General features: G+C 36.4%; 1 protein-coding gene across 20 annotated transcripts in view; it reads left to right on the plus strand.

Annotated features, from left to right (window-relative positions):
- Positions 1 to 17,377, plus strand: part of LOC147845615 (uncharacterized) — a 123,625-nt gene that overhangs the window by 17,477 nt on the left and 88,771 nt on the right. For all 20 annotated transcript variants that reach the window (XR_015480717.1, XR_015480720.1, XR_015480719.1 and 17 more), the window contains one exon: positions 1,033 to 1,101. Coding sequence is in view for 15 of the 20 variants with exons in the window: in XM_087244337.1 (XP_087100463.1) it covers positions 1,033 to 1,101 (69 nt within the window). In the remaining 5 variants the exon portion in view is untranslated. The remainder of the gene's footprint in view (positions 1 to 1,032; positions 1,102 to 17,377) is intronic.

The raw sequence follows: 17,377 nt of genomic DNA on the forward strand, positions 1-17,377 counted from the left end.
ATATGTGTGAAAAAATGTTTCACCATTCGGTTTATCTGATTTGTCCATGTAAACATTGGTCATTATATTCATTCTGAACTGTACTTGGTAAAATTAATAAAAGAATAAGTGGTCATATTAAATTTGATAATATTTTCAATGATACAACATATTGCCATATACCTTGTTTGAAGGCTAGTGTCAAAATTTAAAATTTAAAATGAGTTCGTATTTGTGGTGGCACTATGATCTTTAAATAAATACTTTTGACATTATTATTCACATTATTTACTTTAATTTAATTAAAATTCGACAGGACAGGGTATTGCAGCACAATTCCCTGAAATGCGTCAAACACACACTCAAAACAATATTTGACTAATCAAAACACTAATATATAACATGATAAACAAAGTAAAAACAACAACTAAAAAACATCAAACACTATAATCAGTGTTTTCTCAACCACATTCCTGAAGGACCACCAGCTCGGTACATTTACTATGTCCCCTTAACCGAACACACCTGATCATCAGCTCATTAGCAGAGACTGAAAGACCTGTAATGGGAGTGACAGACAAAAAAGACATCCAAAACATGCAGTTTTGGTGGTCCTCCAGGAACATGGTTAAGAAACACTGCTATAAATGATAAGTTATCTATACAACAATTTTAGAGCACGAGGGAAAAAGGAGAGTTCATAATGTTTAGTATTACTCCTGGGTATAGCAAATGTCTTTTGTCACTGAAGAAGGTATAGGATGACACTGTAACCTCAGGCAGGAAACTGGTATTTTATTTATGTCATTGAGTATTTTAGTGAGAGTACGTATGGTGGCTTCCTCGCACTTTTCACACTAGCAAATTTGAAACTTTAAAACCCCTTTTTATTTTTTGACTCATTAGCAGTCCACTTAATCATAAGTTAACTTGCATTCGCTTAGTGAACTAGAAAGACAGCTGAACCTGAATTATTTGTGTCAGAACTTTAACAATTGTATTGTTTTAATAATTTTTTTTTATTATTATTCATCTGTATTTCTTTCTTCACAGATTCCATGGAGTGTTTTTCCAGACTTGTGGTTGGACAAGCAGCAAGATTTGAATCTTCAAACAGAAACAGTAAGATACATTTAAAATCTCATATTCTCTCCTCCTCTTCAGCATCACTTTCTTAATTGTGTCATTCATATTTAGCTTGGTTTCTTATGTCAGGTTTTTGGTTCTTGGTTTTTATGTCAGTTTAAACCCACATCTTCTTTTTCTTTCTCCACTTTCTCCATTTTGCTTTTGTCCAGCCTCTCGTCTTTCCTCTGTGAGGTTTGTGGGTTTGTTTACGTGATGTCCGTTTGTGTATGTATGTATGTATGTATGTGTGTGTGTGTGTGTGTGCGCGTGCAGCTAATCTCTGTCCCCCTCTCCTGTTTGTGTGTGAGATTTTCCTTTTTCTGGGACTCACAGAAAGACTGTTAGTGTGCAAGTAGAGATGCCACGCAGAGCTGAAGTCTTTTGCACATTGATGATGATGGAAGGCTTCGTCTAACTAAAAACACTGCCTGTTATAATCAAATAAAACTGAATTTTCAGCATAATTACTGCAGTTTTAACTTTCACATGATCGTTTAACAGATCGTTAAGGCACTTATTTTAAAAACTGTAGTGTGAAACTGGGGGTTATTAAATGACTTTTTGGTAACACTTTATTTTGATGGTATATTTGAATATTAGTAAACTGTCTGCTTAATATCTGTTGATACTGCTCTTTGATCATTTTTATACAGAACCTTTACTGTCGAGCATTGAGAATCGCACCTTAGAGCATTTATACAGCAGGGGCAACATTTCCTCATTTTATAATTTACTTCTAGAGGGGCCAAAGAAAATTCTCTATCTTCTCTTTCTGCATGAGAAAATGATCTCCAGGAAAGTATTTCGAAGGAAGAATGGAAAGGATCATGTTTATTTGCCCAAACTCATAGCATCAACACTAGATATAGACTAGATGCAACCAAGTAGACCTGACAGCCGAATACAACTTAAATCAAACATCAAGGTTAAATAGTAAATTACTCTTGATATTGTATGTAAATAATTATATTATTTTAACTTTCTTTTTTTATGTTGTGTTTGTTTTTAAGTTTTGCATGTCCTGGAGTCATTTTGTTTTAATGTTATGCTCAGATGCTCAGATCTTTTTTATAATGTAAAGCCTAACCAGTACACAACATCGGTTATCTTTGTATAACAATGTCAAGTGTATTGTCCCTGTTAAATAAACAAGCAAATAAAGAATAAATGTATAGATGTCTTGTTTTAATGTTGAGAAAAACAAATTAAAAATATAGCTGCAAGCAGCAATTAACGGGGGTCAAGCAGTTTAGCAGGGTAAGGTCATATAGCAGTTAGGACGCCTGTAAGTAGTTTATTCGACAACGAAATATACGATTAGAGTGGTAAAGTTTATAGATTGAGCTAACAAATGTTTGATTAAACACTCCAGAGAAGCAACTTCGATTTTTACATATTGACAAATTTTTAATGAACATTTCGAGTGACCGCTTTTAATGTCAAAGCGTTCAGTATAAGCAGCCCTAAGATATAATGTGTAGATCGAGTCATGGCACCTTAGACAAAGACACGGCATGTAAAATTTCTAGTTAATCAGATAAATGGTTACTCAGATACAGTGATTTTACAATGTATAGCGCCATCATGTGGCCATTGTCTACGAGTTTTATGCTATGAGCTTAGACTGAAATATTCTAAGCTTATGTGTAACAAGTTTGGTGAAGATATTTTAATTCATTTATGAGTTATGGCTATTTTAGCTCTTCTTAATAAAAATGACAAAAGAGCAGTGAATAAGCTATTAGTGATCTCCTACTGCCATCTAGTGGCCACGGTGTAATTTATTTATGTGATTACAGCCATTTAGGTGTGCATAAACATATCCCTTCTATAATTGAGCATGTTCTAACTATATAAAATTAAAATTTTGTATTTTATTAAAATAATTAAAAATCTACAGAGTAAAAAGTGTGACAAGCTTTGACTAAATTTGATCTTAAATGCATTAACTGTGTTCATGCCATGTCAGTTTGGGATTCAGAATGCATTACATAACATTACATTACATTCTTTGCTATAGGGCAGTAAAATAAACATCAAGTGCTCTGTTACTGCCATCTAGAAGCCACAGTTGTGATTTTCTTTACATATGTTTTAAAACAATGTGTTTAATCATAGAACCAGCTTACCTATTAGAATTATTATGAAGAGGTTAACTGGGACCAAATTAGATGTTTAATGCATAACAGTGTTTACATCAGGTCAAAATGTGATTCAGAATGATCCTAAATGCAATTTCCCTGACTTTAAACTCAAGAAATGTAAAACAACAAAGGTATGCAAATGTTTTGAACAATAAATAAGTGGTCTTGTGGTGACATCTAGTGGTTAGAAATGGTAGGTGACAGTTAAAAGTCTGTGTTATAGTGGCTAAAATGATAGAATATTGAAAATGTGTTTTTGAGACCTTTAAACATCCAAGATGGACAGAAAAAATAACTTATAAATCATTTCAGTGATAACTGTGTAAATGAAGCACATTTACTTCATTTTTAAGCCATTTTAGCATGTTTTTAGAACCATTTCCACTATAATAGCGCCACCTATAGCCCGATCTCCACAAAATTTTGCATGTTTATTCACATTGATATGCCACATCTGCTCACCAATTTCTGTGATGTTTTCGGTTTTCCTTATTGGTTTACAGGCATGTAGGTTCGTGTAGACACGCCCCTTTTGTTAATGAGCCTGTTACAGCTATCTAAAATGGAAAGTTCAACTTTTTTTTGATAATTATTGATCTACTCAGTCCAGAGGTTCATACAACACTGGTTTCGTTGCGATAGAGCTAAAAACCAGGGACTAGTTCGCAAAAGTAGGTTTTGTTTATATTGATGTTTTTTTAATGAACGGTGTGAGTGACAGCAGTGGTTTTAGTCTCAAACTGTTCAGTATAAGCAGACCTATCATATGATATGTAGATTAAGTGTTTTTTGTGAAATAGTGTGTAAATGAAGCAAATTTACTTTATTTTTAAGCGATTTAGCATTATTTAAAGACTATTTTTGCTATTATAGCGCCACCTATGGTTTGATCTTCACAAAATTTTGCAAGTTTCATCTCGTTGATATGCCACATGTGCTCACCAATTTCTGTGTTGTTTTGGGCTTTCCTTATTGGTTTACAGGCATGTAGGTTTGTGTGGACACGCCCCTTTCTTAAATTAGCCTGTTACAGCTAGCCAAAGTGAAAAGTTCAACTTTTTTTGATAATTATTGATCTACACAGTCCAGAGATTCTAACAACACTGGTTTCGTTGCGATTGAGTGAAAAACCAGGGACTAGTTCGCAAAAGTAGGTTTTTCATATGTTGATGAATATTTAATAAACGGTGCGAGTGACAGCAGTGGTTTGAGTGTCAAACTGTTCGGTAGGAGCAGGCCTATCATATGATATGTATTTTGTGTGGTTGCGCAAAAGGTTGTGTAATACACAACCTATTACACAGTAAAAATATGTAATATCGCCCCCTAGTGGCCGATTTCTTTCAATATTCTTACGGACCTCTAGGACCGTGAGTCGAACATGCCCAGCGAGTTTCGTTCCGATCACTCATCGTTAACCCTGTTAAATGGCTGCTCAATTTTAATTGGCCAATGGCGGCCATGTTTTTTGAGGTATGCCAATGTCCTTATAGTATGTTATGACAACTTGGTCAAAGACACTGCATGCCAAATTTCAAGCTGATTGGACTAATGGCTGTAAGGTTAGAGCAATTTTTATGTTTTTTTAGCTTTATAGCGCCACCATGTGGTTAAAGTATGTGAGTTTTGCACTGTGACCTCAAGTTGACGTTATACATATGTGTTACAAGTTTGGTGATGATATCTTATTCCATTCAAAAGTTATAGCTGCAATTAGGATTTAGCTTCAATTAGCATCAAACATTTTTGTGTACTGTTTCGCGCGAGAATAAAAATTTCAACTTTTTTTTGATAATTATCGATATTCAGTGTCCAGAGAACATTTGAGAGCTGGTTTGGTTCAGATTGAGTGATAAACCTAGGACTAGTTCGTAAAAGTAGGTTTCGGACAAATGGCGATGTAGCGGGAAAACGGTGCGTCGTAGAGCAAAAAGTTCTGCTATACACTTTTGTTCGGGCTAACCCAAGGATTGAAAAAATGTAAAGTTTTTGAGTCTACGACAAACGGTGAACGAACAGCGGTCAAAAATGTCCAAAATATTGGTTTTTGGCGCCATAGCGCCACCTATGGTCCGATTTGGCTGATCTTTGGTGAGGATGTAGTGTACCGGAGTACTACAATCTGGCCAAGTTTCAGCTCTCTCGGACTTACGGTTTGGTCTGGGCAATAGTGACTTCGGCAGAATAATAATAATAATAATAAAAACTTTAACAAATACAATAGGGTTTCAGCGCTTCGCGCTTGACCCCCTAAAAAGAAATCTTTTATACACTAATGCTTATAACAAATGTTTAATTTAGGACTGTAGTAAAAATCTGATTATCCAATTGCAATAAATGTCAAAATGGTCTTTGTCACATTTTCCAAGATGTTTACATAATTAGAACAAAACAAGATCTGTTTTTTTCCCCACAATCATTGAATGATTTTCCATTATTATTAACCTTTATTAGGTTAAGGGCCATATGGTAACTTGATTACAATATAATTATTTTTATCATAAAAGTTTATTGGTCTTGTAATAACCCCCAGGGGCTTTTAATTTTAAAGTGTTCTATAAAATTTTAAAAATAATAACAATTATTATATCTGAGTCGGGTGACAGTGTCATGATGGCGCAGCCACATCATGATCGCCTCACAGCAAGAAAGTTGCTGGTTCGAGCCTCAGCTGGGTCAGTTAGGCATTTCTGTATGGTGTTTTGCTTCGATTTCCCCCACAGTCCATTTTAATAAACTGAATTCATCTTATTCTCAGCTGTCGAGCGGGCGCTGCCATTTGAATCTTTTTGTCTCGCGACTTCCGGTCACATTCACTTCCATTCATTTTTTGACGTTAACAACTGCTCGTTACGCTGCTTGATGTTGCAATTTAATATTTTCTTATTATAATATGCTACTTGGTCTGTGTAGTCATGCAAACATTTGTTTGTTGAGCAAGTAGTTTGGCCATTTTCTGCCGTTTATTATTCCTAGTCATTTCTCCCATAAGCGACTGAATCGGAAGTTCTAAGACAATCGCGAAAACAGGCGCACTTCCGCATTTTAGAATAAGGTCAATAGGCCGTAGTGTATGAGTGCATGTGTGTATGGGTGTTTTCTTTTTATGGGTTGCGGCTAGAAGGCCATCCACTTTGTAAAACTTATGTTGGATAGTTTGCGTTTCATTCTGCTGTGACAACCTCTGATAAATCAGAGACTAAGCCAAATCTGAAAACTAATTGCTAATTAATAATTCATTTTTCTTTTGGCTTAGTCCCTTTATTAATCTGGGGTCGCCGCAATTGAATGAAACACCAACTTATCCAGCAAGTTTAACTCAGTGGATGCCCTTCCAGCTGCAACCTATCACTGGGAAACCCATAAACTCACACACACTCATACACTAGGGACAATTACTCAATTGTCTTGTACCATATGTCTTTGGACTGTGAGGGAAACCGGAGCACCCGGAGGAAACCCATGTAATCACGGGCAGAACATGCAAACTCCACACAGAAATGCCAACTGACCCAGCCGAGGCTTTAACCAGCGATTTTTTTCCTGCTGTGAGATGATATTGCTACCCACTACACCACCATGACGCCACCTAATGGCTAATTAACTTTATATTAATTTGTCAGGAGATTCAGACGTGGTGTGCAATAAGCTATTCCTTCCTGAGTATAACTTCCATCAAAAATGAACATTTTGTGGTGTGATATGAGCAGGGAACTATAGAGGATGAGCGCACAGACTTTTTTTTTTAAATCGTTCTAATGTTTATTTACCTTTTAACTCCACTTTCCTTAAATCTTTTCCCTCTCCTCCTCCTGACCTCTTTCTGGAGAGAATCTCCGTTAAGGCATGTGTCTGTCTTGTGTTCACTCCTCCTCTATGAGTTCGACTTCAGGACATCTGCTCCCCCTACAGTCTTTTTCCCCTTCATTACGCTCTTCTCTCACACTCTGACACACTCCTAGTGTTGATGTGGCAGTAGATAAGCTGCTGCAGAGGAAAAGAGACGGAGATAGAAAGATGATATACGTCAGGTTGTTCAGACAAACAATAGTGTGTGTAAACATATGATACGGAAGAAGTTGAAATCATTGATTAGCAGAGATGGATGTTTACACTTGATTTAAGAATTTTGACCTGTGATAGATTAAAAAAACAAACTTAAAACTAAAAGAAAATTGAAATTATTTGTTTTAATTTAGTAATGTTTTTCAGTGAAGTTTGTTTTATGCTTATGTTATTTAAGACATTTGTTAATGGGTTAATGATTGGGGTTTTTGGGCTCAGCAAGATTTTTTAAATTATTTTTAATACTTTAATCTTAAAGTATTACTTAATATTTTAAGATATTTAAAAATGTAATTCCATATTTAATATGCTAATTTGTATAAAATGATTTCCTTTGCTGTCACTTTTGATTAAAAGATTGCTTTCATAATTAATAAAATATTTTCTTTATCTGAAGTTAAGAATATTATATAAAATAGATACGTTTTATAAGATTCATCTAAGACTTGTATTCGAAAGTTTGTGCAATAGTGAATATTTTCAAGTATTTTTCAACACTGGAAAGTGATTGCTTGTATTTGCTTAAAAGTGAGTAAATGTGTTAAAATGAAGTTCGTATCCTAATTTATTACATTAATTTAAAAGTTCAGAATTATAAAAATTAAGCTAAGTCAATTTAACAGTATCAAGTTAAAATGGGTGTGATCTCTTTTTTATGCAAAGTCAACTTGTTGCTTTTAAGGCTATGGGTGGTCTCACTATATTCAAGTAATTGCTTTTTGTTTTATATTTCATACTGTTTTCAGTGTTAAACATTTGTCCAGCTTAATATGCAAGCCTTGATTAGAAGAAAATATGTAAGTTTGATCATTAACTTGACAGTGTTAAATGCTTAGCTGTAATCAACAAACAGCATTCGTGCATAAGTGTTTTTATTGTCCAGGTCTGTGAGTACAGAGTGCAGTGCTATGGGGACTGCATCTTCTATGGTCCTGTTGCCACAGTAGGCAAACTGGTGTGGGTTTATTGTAGAGGGGAGAGAGTCTTTCAGATATGCCTGGATCAACCGCTCAAAGCACTTCATGATGATGGGTGTGTGTGCTATAGGGCGGTAGTCACATAGGCGTGTTGTGCTAGAGTGTTTCAGCACTGGCACTATGGAGGTGGTTTTAAAGCATGCTGGCACAGCTGTTAGGTTAAGGGACATGTTGAAAATTATGGTCATGTACTTCCCATGATCATTTTACAATATATTAGATATAAATTGTATATCATATGAAAATAGTATATAATTTCAGAGTTTGTAATCATAGCATATTTTGTTAATATATTCTAAGATTTCTGGCATTATAAATGTGTTTAATGTATTGAAGAAATTAATGCATGTTTATTTTTATATATATATTATTTTAAAGATATTTAGGTATTACATTGAACAAATTAACAACATTGACTTCATCCAAAATCGCCTACTATTCATTAGGTGCTTCATTTAAATTTGAATTTACGACTCGACCTTAGAAAAGTATGTTTTATATAGTATGTATGCGAGTAGTATTAATGGAACTCGGACATACTACATCTGCCGTTTCTCATTATCAAGTGGTCTACCTGCGTCAGTTGCGTCACTTTACTCCCATTCATAAATTCTCTCGCAGTGCATCATGGGATAGCGTAGCGCCCATCGGATGCACACTTCAGAATCTCACCAAAAGTAGTAGGTTACTAGTTTTAGGTTAACACTGTTTTTCAAATTCTATGAATTTGGACATGCTACACTGCTTGCATACTGTTTGTAGCATAGGCCTAATACTGTATTTAGTATGAAAGTGTGCGATTTCAGACACAGCCATTGTCTCAGATCATACAATATCCAGAGGATAAAAGTTTTAAAATTGAAACCAAACCAATAAATAAAGGAATTTTAGACCTTATGACCATTTATGGCCTTAAAAGTAAATTTAGTGTTAGCTGAGATACATAAAGCTTGAGCAGTCGGAAATATCAATGCATCTTTTTAAATGAAACTAATAATAAAAAAAACTAAATCCCAAATATGTATATAACTAAAAACACTTTTAACACCTTTGGTATCAAATTTTGAATCTGCTGGTGAAACAGTAAATGCAAAATGTCCCATGATGCATGAAAATTACTTTAATATCTGCTCCAAAACATCCAATTTCAAATAAATGATAAGTTTAAGCTTTACTTTTTAGCTTGAATTTAATACAAAATGAAGAATTGTTACTTATTTTTAAAAACGTAATCTTTGTAGAAAAACATTTTTCTCTAGTATTTACTGCACTGTGGAATCCTTGTCATCTCTGTAGTGGTGTAATCATTAGGGATGCTCCGATCAGTCAGCCGCGGATCGGTATCGGCCAATAATCACATTTTTTGACTTTGATCGGTACTTGCTAATCTGGCTGATCACATTGAACTGATTGCAAGTGTTCGTTTAGTGGTTTACAAGCAGAGGAAGATGCATTTTAAGCTCTCATGCATCAAATTTACATTTACATTTACATTTAGTCATTTAGCAGACGCTTTTATCCAAAGCGACTTACAAATGAGGACAAGGAAGCAATTTACACCACTAAGAGCAACAATGAATAAGTACTAAAGGCAAGTTTCAGGTCTGTAAAGTCTAAGAAGGGAAGTGTTAGTAATTTTTTTTTTTTTTTTTTTTTTTTTTGTACAGTTAGTGTGATATTCAAATAGGCAATTGCAGATTAGGAAGTGAAGTGGAGACTAAATAGTTGAGTTTTTAGTCGTTTCTTGAAAATAGCGAGTGACTCTGCTGTTCTGATGCAGTTAGGGAGTTCATTCCACCAACTGGGCAGATTGAGCGTGAGCGTTCGCGAAAGTGATTTTTTTCCTCTTTGGGATGGAACCACGAGGCGACGTTCATTCACAGAACGCAAGTTTCTGGAGGGCACATAGATCTGCAGAAGTGAGTGCAGATAAGAAGGTGCTAGGCCAGAAGTCACTTTGTAGGCAAACATCAGAGTTTTGAATTTGATGCGAGCAGCAACTGGCAGCCAGTGCAAACGGACTAGCAGCGGAGTGACATGTGCTCGTTTAGGTTCATTGAAGACAACTCGTGCTGCTGCATTCTGGAGCAGTTGAAGAGGCTTGATAGAGTTAGCTGGAAGCCCAGCTAGTAGAGAGTTGCAGTAATCCAGTTTGGAGAGAACAAGAGCTTGAACAAGGAGTTGAGCTGCATGTTCAGATAAGAAGGGTCGGATCTTTCTGATGTTATAGAGTGCAAATCTGCACGATCGAGCAGTTCTAGAAATGTGGTCAGAGAAGTTTAGTTGGTCATCAATCGTTACTCCAAGGCTTTTCACCATTTTGGATGCAGTAATGGTTGCCCCATCCATCTGGATTGAAAAGTTATGGTGTAGAGTCGGGTTGGCAGAAACTACAAGCATTTCCGTTTTTGCGAGGTTCAGCTGAAGATGATGATCTTTCATCCAGTGTGAAATATCCAACAGGCAGGCTGAGATACGAGCTGGAACCGAGGGATCATCAGGATGAAAAGAGAGGTATAGCTGGGTATCATCAGCATAGCAGTGGTAGGAGAATCCATGTCTCTGGATGACTGGTCCTAGAGATGATGTGTAGATGGAGAAGAGAAGTGGCCCAAGAACAGAGCCTTGAGGTACCCCAGTGTTTAGATGCTGTAGGTTGGACACCTCTCCCCTCCAAGACACCCTGAATGACCTGTCAGAGAGGTAAGATCTGAACCATTGTATAACAGTGCCCGCAACGCCCAGTGACTCAAGCGTAGATAGCAGGATCTGGTGGTTGACAGTGTCAAAAGCAGCTGACAAGTCCAGCAAAATGAGGACTGATGATTTAGAGTCTGCTTTAGCCAGTCTGAGATCCTCCACGACCGAGAGCAGGGCAGTCTCAGTTGAGTGGCCTTTCTTAAAGCCGGATTGCTTGTTGTCCATGAGATTGTTTTGAGTAAGAAAGTCCAGGACTTGATTGAACACTACTTTCTCCAGAATCTTGGCCATGAATGGAAGCAGGGATACTGGTCTGTAGTTTTCAAGTAGCGTATGGTCCAGGTTGGGTTTCTTTAGCAGTGGGGTTACCCTAGCCTGCTTAAATGTAGTGGGGAATAAACCAGAGTCAAGAGATGTGTTAATTATGTGAGTCAGTGTTGGTATGACTGCAGGAGAGATGGCTTGCAAGAGATGAGAGGGAATGGGATCGAGTGGACAGGTGGTTGCATGGCTAGATAGCACAAGTTTGGACACCTCAGACTCAGAGAGCTGAGAAAAAGAGGTGAGTGTGTGTGGTGTTGGTGTTGTATCTTGCGTGTTTGTTGTAGGTGCAGCAAATTGAGCACTGATTTTTGCAGTTTTGGTGCAGAAGAATGTAGCAAAGTCATCAGTAGTAAGTGTGGAGGATGCGGGTGGAGGAGGAGGATAGAGGAGGGAGGAAAATGTTTTAAAAAGTAGGCGAGGATTAGTGGCATTGTTGATTTTCAGACGGTAATACGTCTGCTTTGCAGAAGTAACCTCAGCTGAGAAAGAGGACAGAAGAGTTTGGTATGTTAAGAGATGTGCAGGATTTTTAGTTTTCCGCCAAATTCTCTCCGCAGCCCGAAGTTTTGAGCGATGCTCACGGAGAGCATCCGAGAGGCAGGGTGCAGGAGGACTGGCACGGGCTGGCCTGGATGCAAGAGGACATAATCGGTCTAGACATGATGCTAGTGTGGAGCAGAGTGTATTAGTGGCACTGTTCGAATCAAGTGCAGTGAGTTTGCGAGATGGAGGAAGAGAGTCTGAAACAATGGTGGATAGTCTATTGGGTGAGAGAGATCGTAGGTTTCTGCGAAAGGTAACCAGTGTAGGAGTGTGTGGCGGCTCAGGAGTAATGTGGATGTTGAGAGACAGAAGGAAATGATCAGATATTTGTAGTGGAGTTACTATTGTTTGATATACCTATATCAAACATATACTCCAAATATACCTTACAAACTTTTTCTTCATTGAGTCGTTGAATTCTTCTTGTTTCTAAATTGCTTTGTTAGTCATTTTTCTTACAATTTTTTTGTATTTGTTGTATCTATTTATTTTCTGTAAAGCTGCTTCTGAACATGACATGTCCACACTAAACAGTTATGAGACGTGTTTGGGGGATTTTATGCAACATCCTTCATTTATTCTCTTAGGAAAGAAGAGATCTCTCCTTAAATATCGTACTTGTAGGGTAAATGTGCTGTATGCAGTGTTAAAGTTATATAAAGCTTAAAGCATCGTATCGGCCATGACAAGATATCGGTACTTGGTATCTGCTACAAAAATCCTGATCGGAGCATCCCTAGTAATCTTGAGTTTTTATACAGTAGGTACTGTACCACAGCTGTGCATGTTGAGATGATGCAATAATCAGCCAAAGGAATATTTATAACTTTAACAAAAATTATGAAACACTTCAAATTCATTTTTACCTCTCCAGACCTGCTGCATTTGTAAATGTTATACAGTCCAACTTTATTGTAAGTCTCCCAGTGAATGACAGGGGGAGTTTTAGTTTTGTTTTGGCTCACAGATGGGAACAAAAGAATGAGTGTGGGAGAGCAGGGAAAAAAAACATAGACTCAAAACTGAAATAACAGATGAAGCAGAAAGCGCTCATCATCTAGTGGGTGTCAAAAAACAGCCAGTGAGAATCCTGCATGGTGCACATCGGGACCGCCTGTCTGTAAAGTAAGCCCACCCTAAATCTTCACTATACACGTCAGTGCACAAATCCCTGCATATAGAAGTGTCAAATCCACAAACCCATTCACTTGAATTCAGTTTTGCTTTTAATTGGCTTTTCTTTTTTTTTTCTTTTTTTTTTTTGTACTCATTGTTTTGTTCACAACTTTTTTTTTGAGTTGCACAGTAACATTTAACCTTGTTGTGTCAACATAAACACCAGCAGGGGGACAAATCTGAGATTCACACAGGCTTTACACTCCTCCTACTGTACTTTCCACATACACTTCAGTCAAAACTATAGAGGGGGTCAAAACAGCGCTATCTCTGATGTTGGATCAGTGTGGGGTGACTGAGGCGCATGCGAGACGAGCGCACAGCTGATTTCAGGTCAGCGGTTGTGGTCAGTCATAATGGCGAAGTTTTTCCATCTGTTGAGACCTCTGTAATTCGTCAGAGTTCTTTCATGAGTCATGGAAAAACAGAGACACATAGAGAGAAAGAGAGAGGGTTGTGGGCAGAGTAAAAAACAAAAAACCAACATTCACTCTGAAAATCTGTCAGGGTGTACTGTAGATTTATAAGAACAAATACACAGCATAACAATAGACATCGATAAAAGTGAGGTGGTAGATTGAGATTTAAATAGGGTGAGTTGAATTGACAAATACTCAACAGTTCACTTTGTGTTGATGTTTGTGAGTCTTCAGTGCTGAATTTGTAAAAAATTCTTTGACCTACTTAAAATTCTGTTCACAACTATTATTTTAGGGGAAAATTGAACCAATTTACTAACTATTTACATGCCCTCAAGTGGTTCCAAATCTTTTTGAGTTTCTTCCTTCTGTAACCATTCACTTTCATAGCCGGAAAAACAAATACTATGGAAGTCAATGGCTTCCAGTTTTCCTGAGAAAATCTTCTCTTGTGTTTAACATATAAAGTAAACTCAAATAAGTTTTAAACAAGTAAACAGTAAATTATGTTTCAGTTTTTAAGTTCAATCATTCCTTCAATCAATCTTTTTTTCAGAATGATAACTTTAGTTCCGGTTTGGTTGGGTCTGTTTTTCTCCCTCATGGGAGAAATAAATACAATAAATTATGCAGTAAAATAAGTCAAATGAAACGGCTGGCAAGTAAAGTCATTAAGAATTCAAATGGAAGTAATTATGCAGGTCTTTTGAAGATTATTTGATAATTAGCTGCATTTCAGTCTGATACTTAAAATAAGTGTTGCGTATTTTGAGCTGGCAGACTGATATTTCTCCCCAAATAAAACACCACACCTTGAGCTGCACAACAACCCCGGCTTTTCCTCCTATAACTTTTCCCCAGAGGCTCACAGTCCTGCTCATGCGTGCACTGCACACACAAGGTTAGTCACTTATCTGGGTGTTTTTTTTTTCTCTTGACCCTAGGTGGCGATATGCTAGAAACCTTCTTACCAAAGACCTATTTCCTATTTGACACATTTTGATGCAGATTCAGCATAGCATGAAGTCATTTACTTTAATTTGTACAACCAAATGTCACATTGGTCAAGGTGTATTTTTATATACAATTCACACTATTATCAAGACTATTAGCTCAATAAACTACCAATTAGCAGCTTATTAAGTTAGTAAGGTATATTCAGGAATTGGGTAGGATTAGGGATGTTAAATAAGATATTTTTTAAGTGCTAATAAACCATTAACATCCTAATAGTAGGCAGGTAATAGGTCAGTAGTAGCTGAACTAAAGTGTTCCTGTGACATTTTATGAGTAATATTAAGGACAACATATTTCAAATGTGTGGATGCTCAGAAATGCCTTTCATTTCTATTTAAATGTCACTTTGAGGTTTTAGAATTGCTGCATTATAAGAAAAGCTGAGCATTTGCAGCTTTTTTCATTTAAAGCAGTCAATATCTGGGGTATGGTATGGTACTAGCAGTTTTTGAAAGTTGTTTTTTTTAAGGTGTTATTGTAAAGAAAAGACACTTTAAAACGACTACCTACTGTAATGTGTAATAACGATATCATGGCTCCAGTCTTCTGACACATGATTCTCTTTTCTACTAAAAAAAGATATATTGTTATTATCATTGTTGATAACAAATGTGCTGCTTTAAATTTTTGTAATTGAAGAAGTGTTTGCATGAATATACAGACAAAGCAGAACCATATAATAAGAAAACATCAGTTTGAACATCAAGTAGCATAACAAGCTGTTTTTATCGTTTAAAAATAAATGCAAATGAATGAGACCGGAAGTCTCGAGCCAAAAAGATTCATATGGCTGCGGCCGCTTGTACGCAAAGAATAAGGTGAATAGGTCCCTGGGATTTGGCAAGTCCCTGATCCACTGACTGATTTATTCAGATGTTTTGTTTAAAATGGCTTGTTCATTTAGAGGCAAAGCAGGTTCCTGTTGTTAGAATTGAATCATTGAGTCACTGGCTCACTTAATTAGTCTAAAAGCAGATTCATTCAGGATGGAAACATTGCAGTTACGATCTGAGATCCTCACTTTCATTGGAGTATTAGAAAAAACCTATTCTAATATCCTGGAAAAAGGCACTTTTTTTGTGTGTATTATCTTCGTATCATATCTTACCAAAACTAAACCCAAATATGAATTCTAGAATAATTTTAACTGCATTATAATATGCATTATCATAAGCTTTATGCTTTCAGACTGTCAAGATATAGTTTTTGTTTTTTTTCTTTGCAAAGTGAGTGACATACCTCTGTCAGCTTGCATGTCATTAATCCTTGTGTGATGTTGGGGATGTTTTCATCCACTCTGAGGTGATTTTTGATCCTTAATTTGGCCACAATTCTCTCTGTTTCAGCAAATGGAATGAAAATTTTTGAAAATTAATTAATAGAATCTGGGCAAATTTACCCTTTTCTTATGTCTGTTTTTTTGCCTCATTGACTTCCATGATAATGACATTTTTTGATTGCAAAGCCATGGCACCATTCAGTACAGCCATGCATTGGTTTTCCCTGTTAAGGAGATAAAATTTGTATTTTGTTCTGTTGATTGCCAGTTGCACTGCAACAAAGCTTGGTTTCTGGCTTAAAATTATATGGTTATATGGAGTATAGTTTGCGTGCGTGCGTGCGTGTGAGTGTGTGTGTGTGTGTAAAAGGGAGTTTTGCGCATATACCTTGATGTGTTTGAAAAAATAAATAATAAGCATCTCAGCTCTCAGAACACAGTAAACATAGTAACTGTGTTTATGCGAGCACACTATAGTTTGCTATTTTACTCCATATAACTTCATATTGGTGGCATTTCCTGGTGGAATTAGCCAAATCCATGCGTGTTCAATGAGAGTCCGGAGAGGTTTTCTTCAATGCAAAAGTATAAGCCATTTATTAAATACAATTGAATAATTCGTTAGAGACAGAGCTCTGAGTTGGAGGTGTCCCTCACGTATGTTTAGGCAATCTTCAACAACAACTCTTTCCCTCAAATCACTTTTATTGACACAAGTAAACAACTGGGGCCTGTTTCAGAAAGGAGGTTAAGTGAAAACTCAGAGTATTTTAACCCTGAAATGAGAGAAACTCTGGGTTTTCCGTTTCAAAATGGCAGGTTTGTTAAACTCGAGAAAGCAGGGTAAGTCAAGCCTGTTTCTGAAAGAGAGGTAACTTTAACTCAGAGTCAGTTACTATGGTAACTTACTCTGTGAATCTAACCTGGTCAGAAGCAGGTTTTATTCTCTAAACTCTAAGTTTCTGTCTGTCTCCTCCCCTTTTTTAAAGATGAAGCGGTATTTCTCGCCTTAGCCTTACGTTTCCACCCACCTATTTTAATGCTTTTGGATACGTGCATAAAAACGATTAATAGAAACGTCATGATGCACATAACTTTTTAAAATATGCATAAAAAACGCACATAACTGAGTAGGATAAACTTTTATTCGATAGAAAATGTGCGCATAAACTACGATGGAAACACTTTTACTGAACAAATTACAGCATGTACGTTAAAAAAAGATCATGATCATATGATAATGAAAATGTGTGTAAATGAAGGCTGAGAACACTGTAACATGTCTTAAATATTGTTTTAGTCGTTCTAAAATGCCTTAACTGTTTCAGTATTAGTGTATATTATTAATTACCTCCGAACGTCTGGTGCGTGTCAAGAGTCTCCGCGTCTCATGGCTTCAGACGCCCCCACGTGTTCATTGTGTTTCAGCATTTTCTTCTGACATCGAGGCACAAGTGCATTAATTAGGCTAAATAAAGAATTAATTGACGCAGCTTCTTCTACCACAGTAAATTCTGTTTTTACTGTTGATATTTGGTGCCAGTTTAATTAGGAAGTGACAATTTTTTTCTCTTTGACTCGTTGGATGGAATTTTATTTGCATCTTTTATGCAATATTCCAGTTTT

Source organism: Danio rerio, chromosome 3 (assembly GCF_052040795.2).
Source record: "Danio rerio strain M-AB ecotype USA chromosome 3, GRCz13ab, whole genome shotgun sequence".
NCBI lineage: Eukaryota > Metazoa > Chordata > Actinopteri > Cypriniformes > Danionidae > Danio > Danio rerio.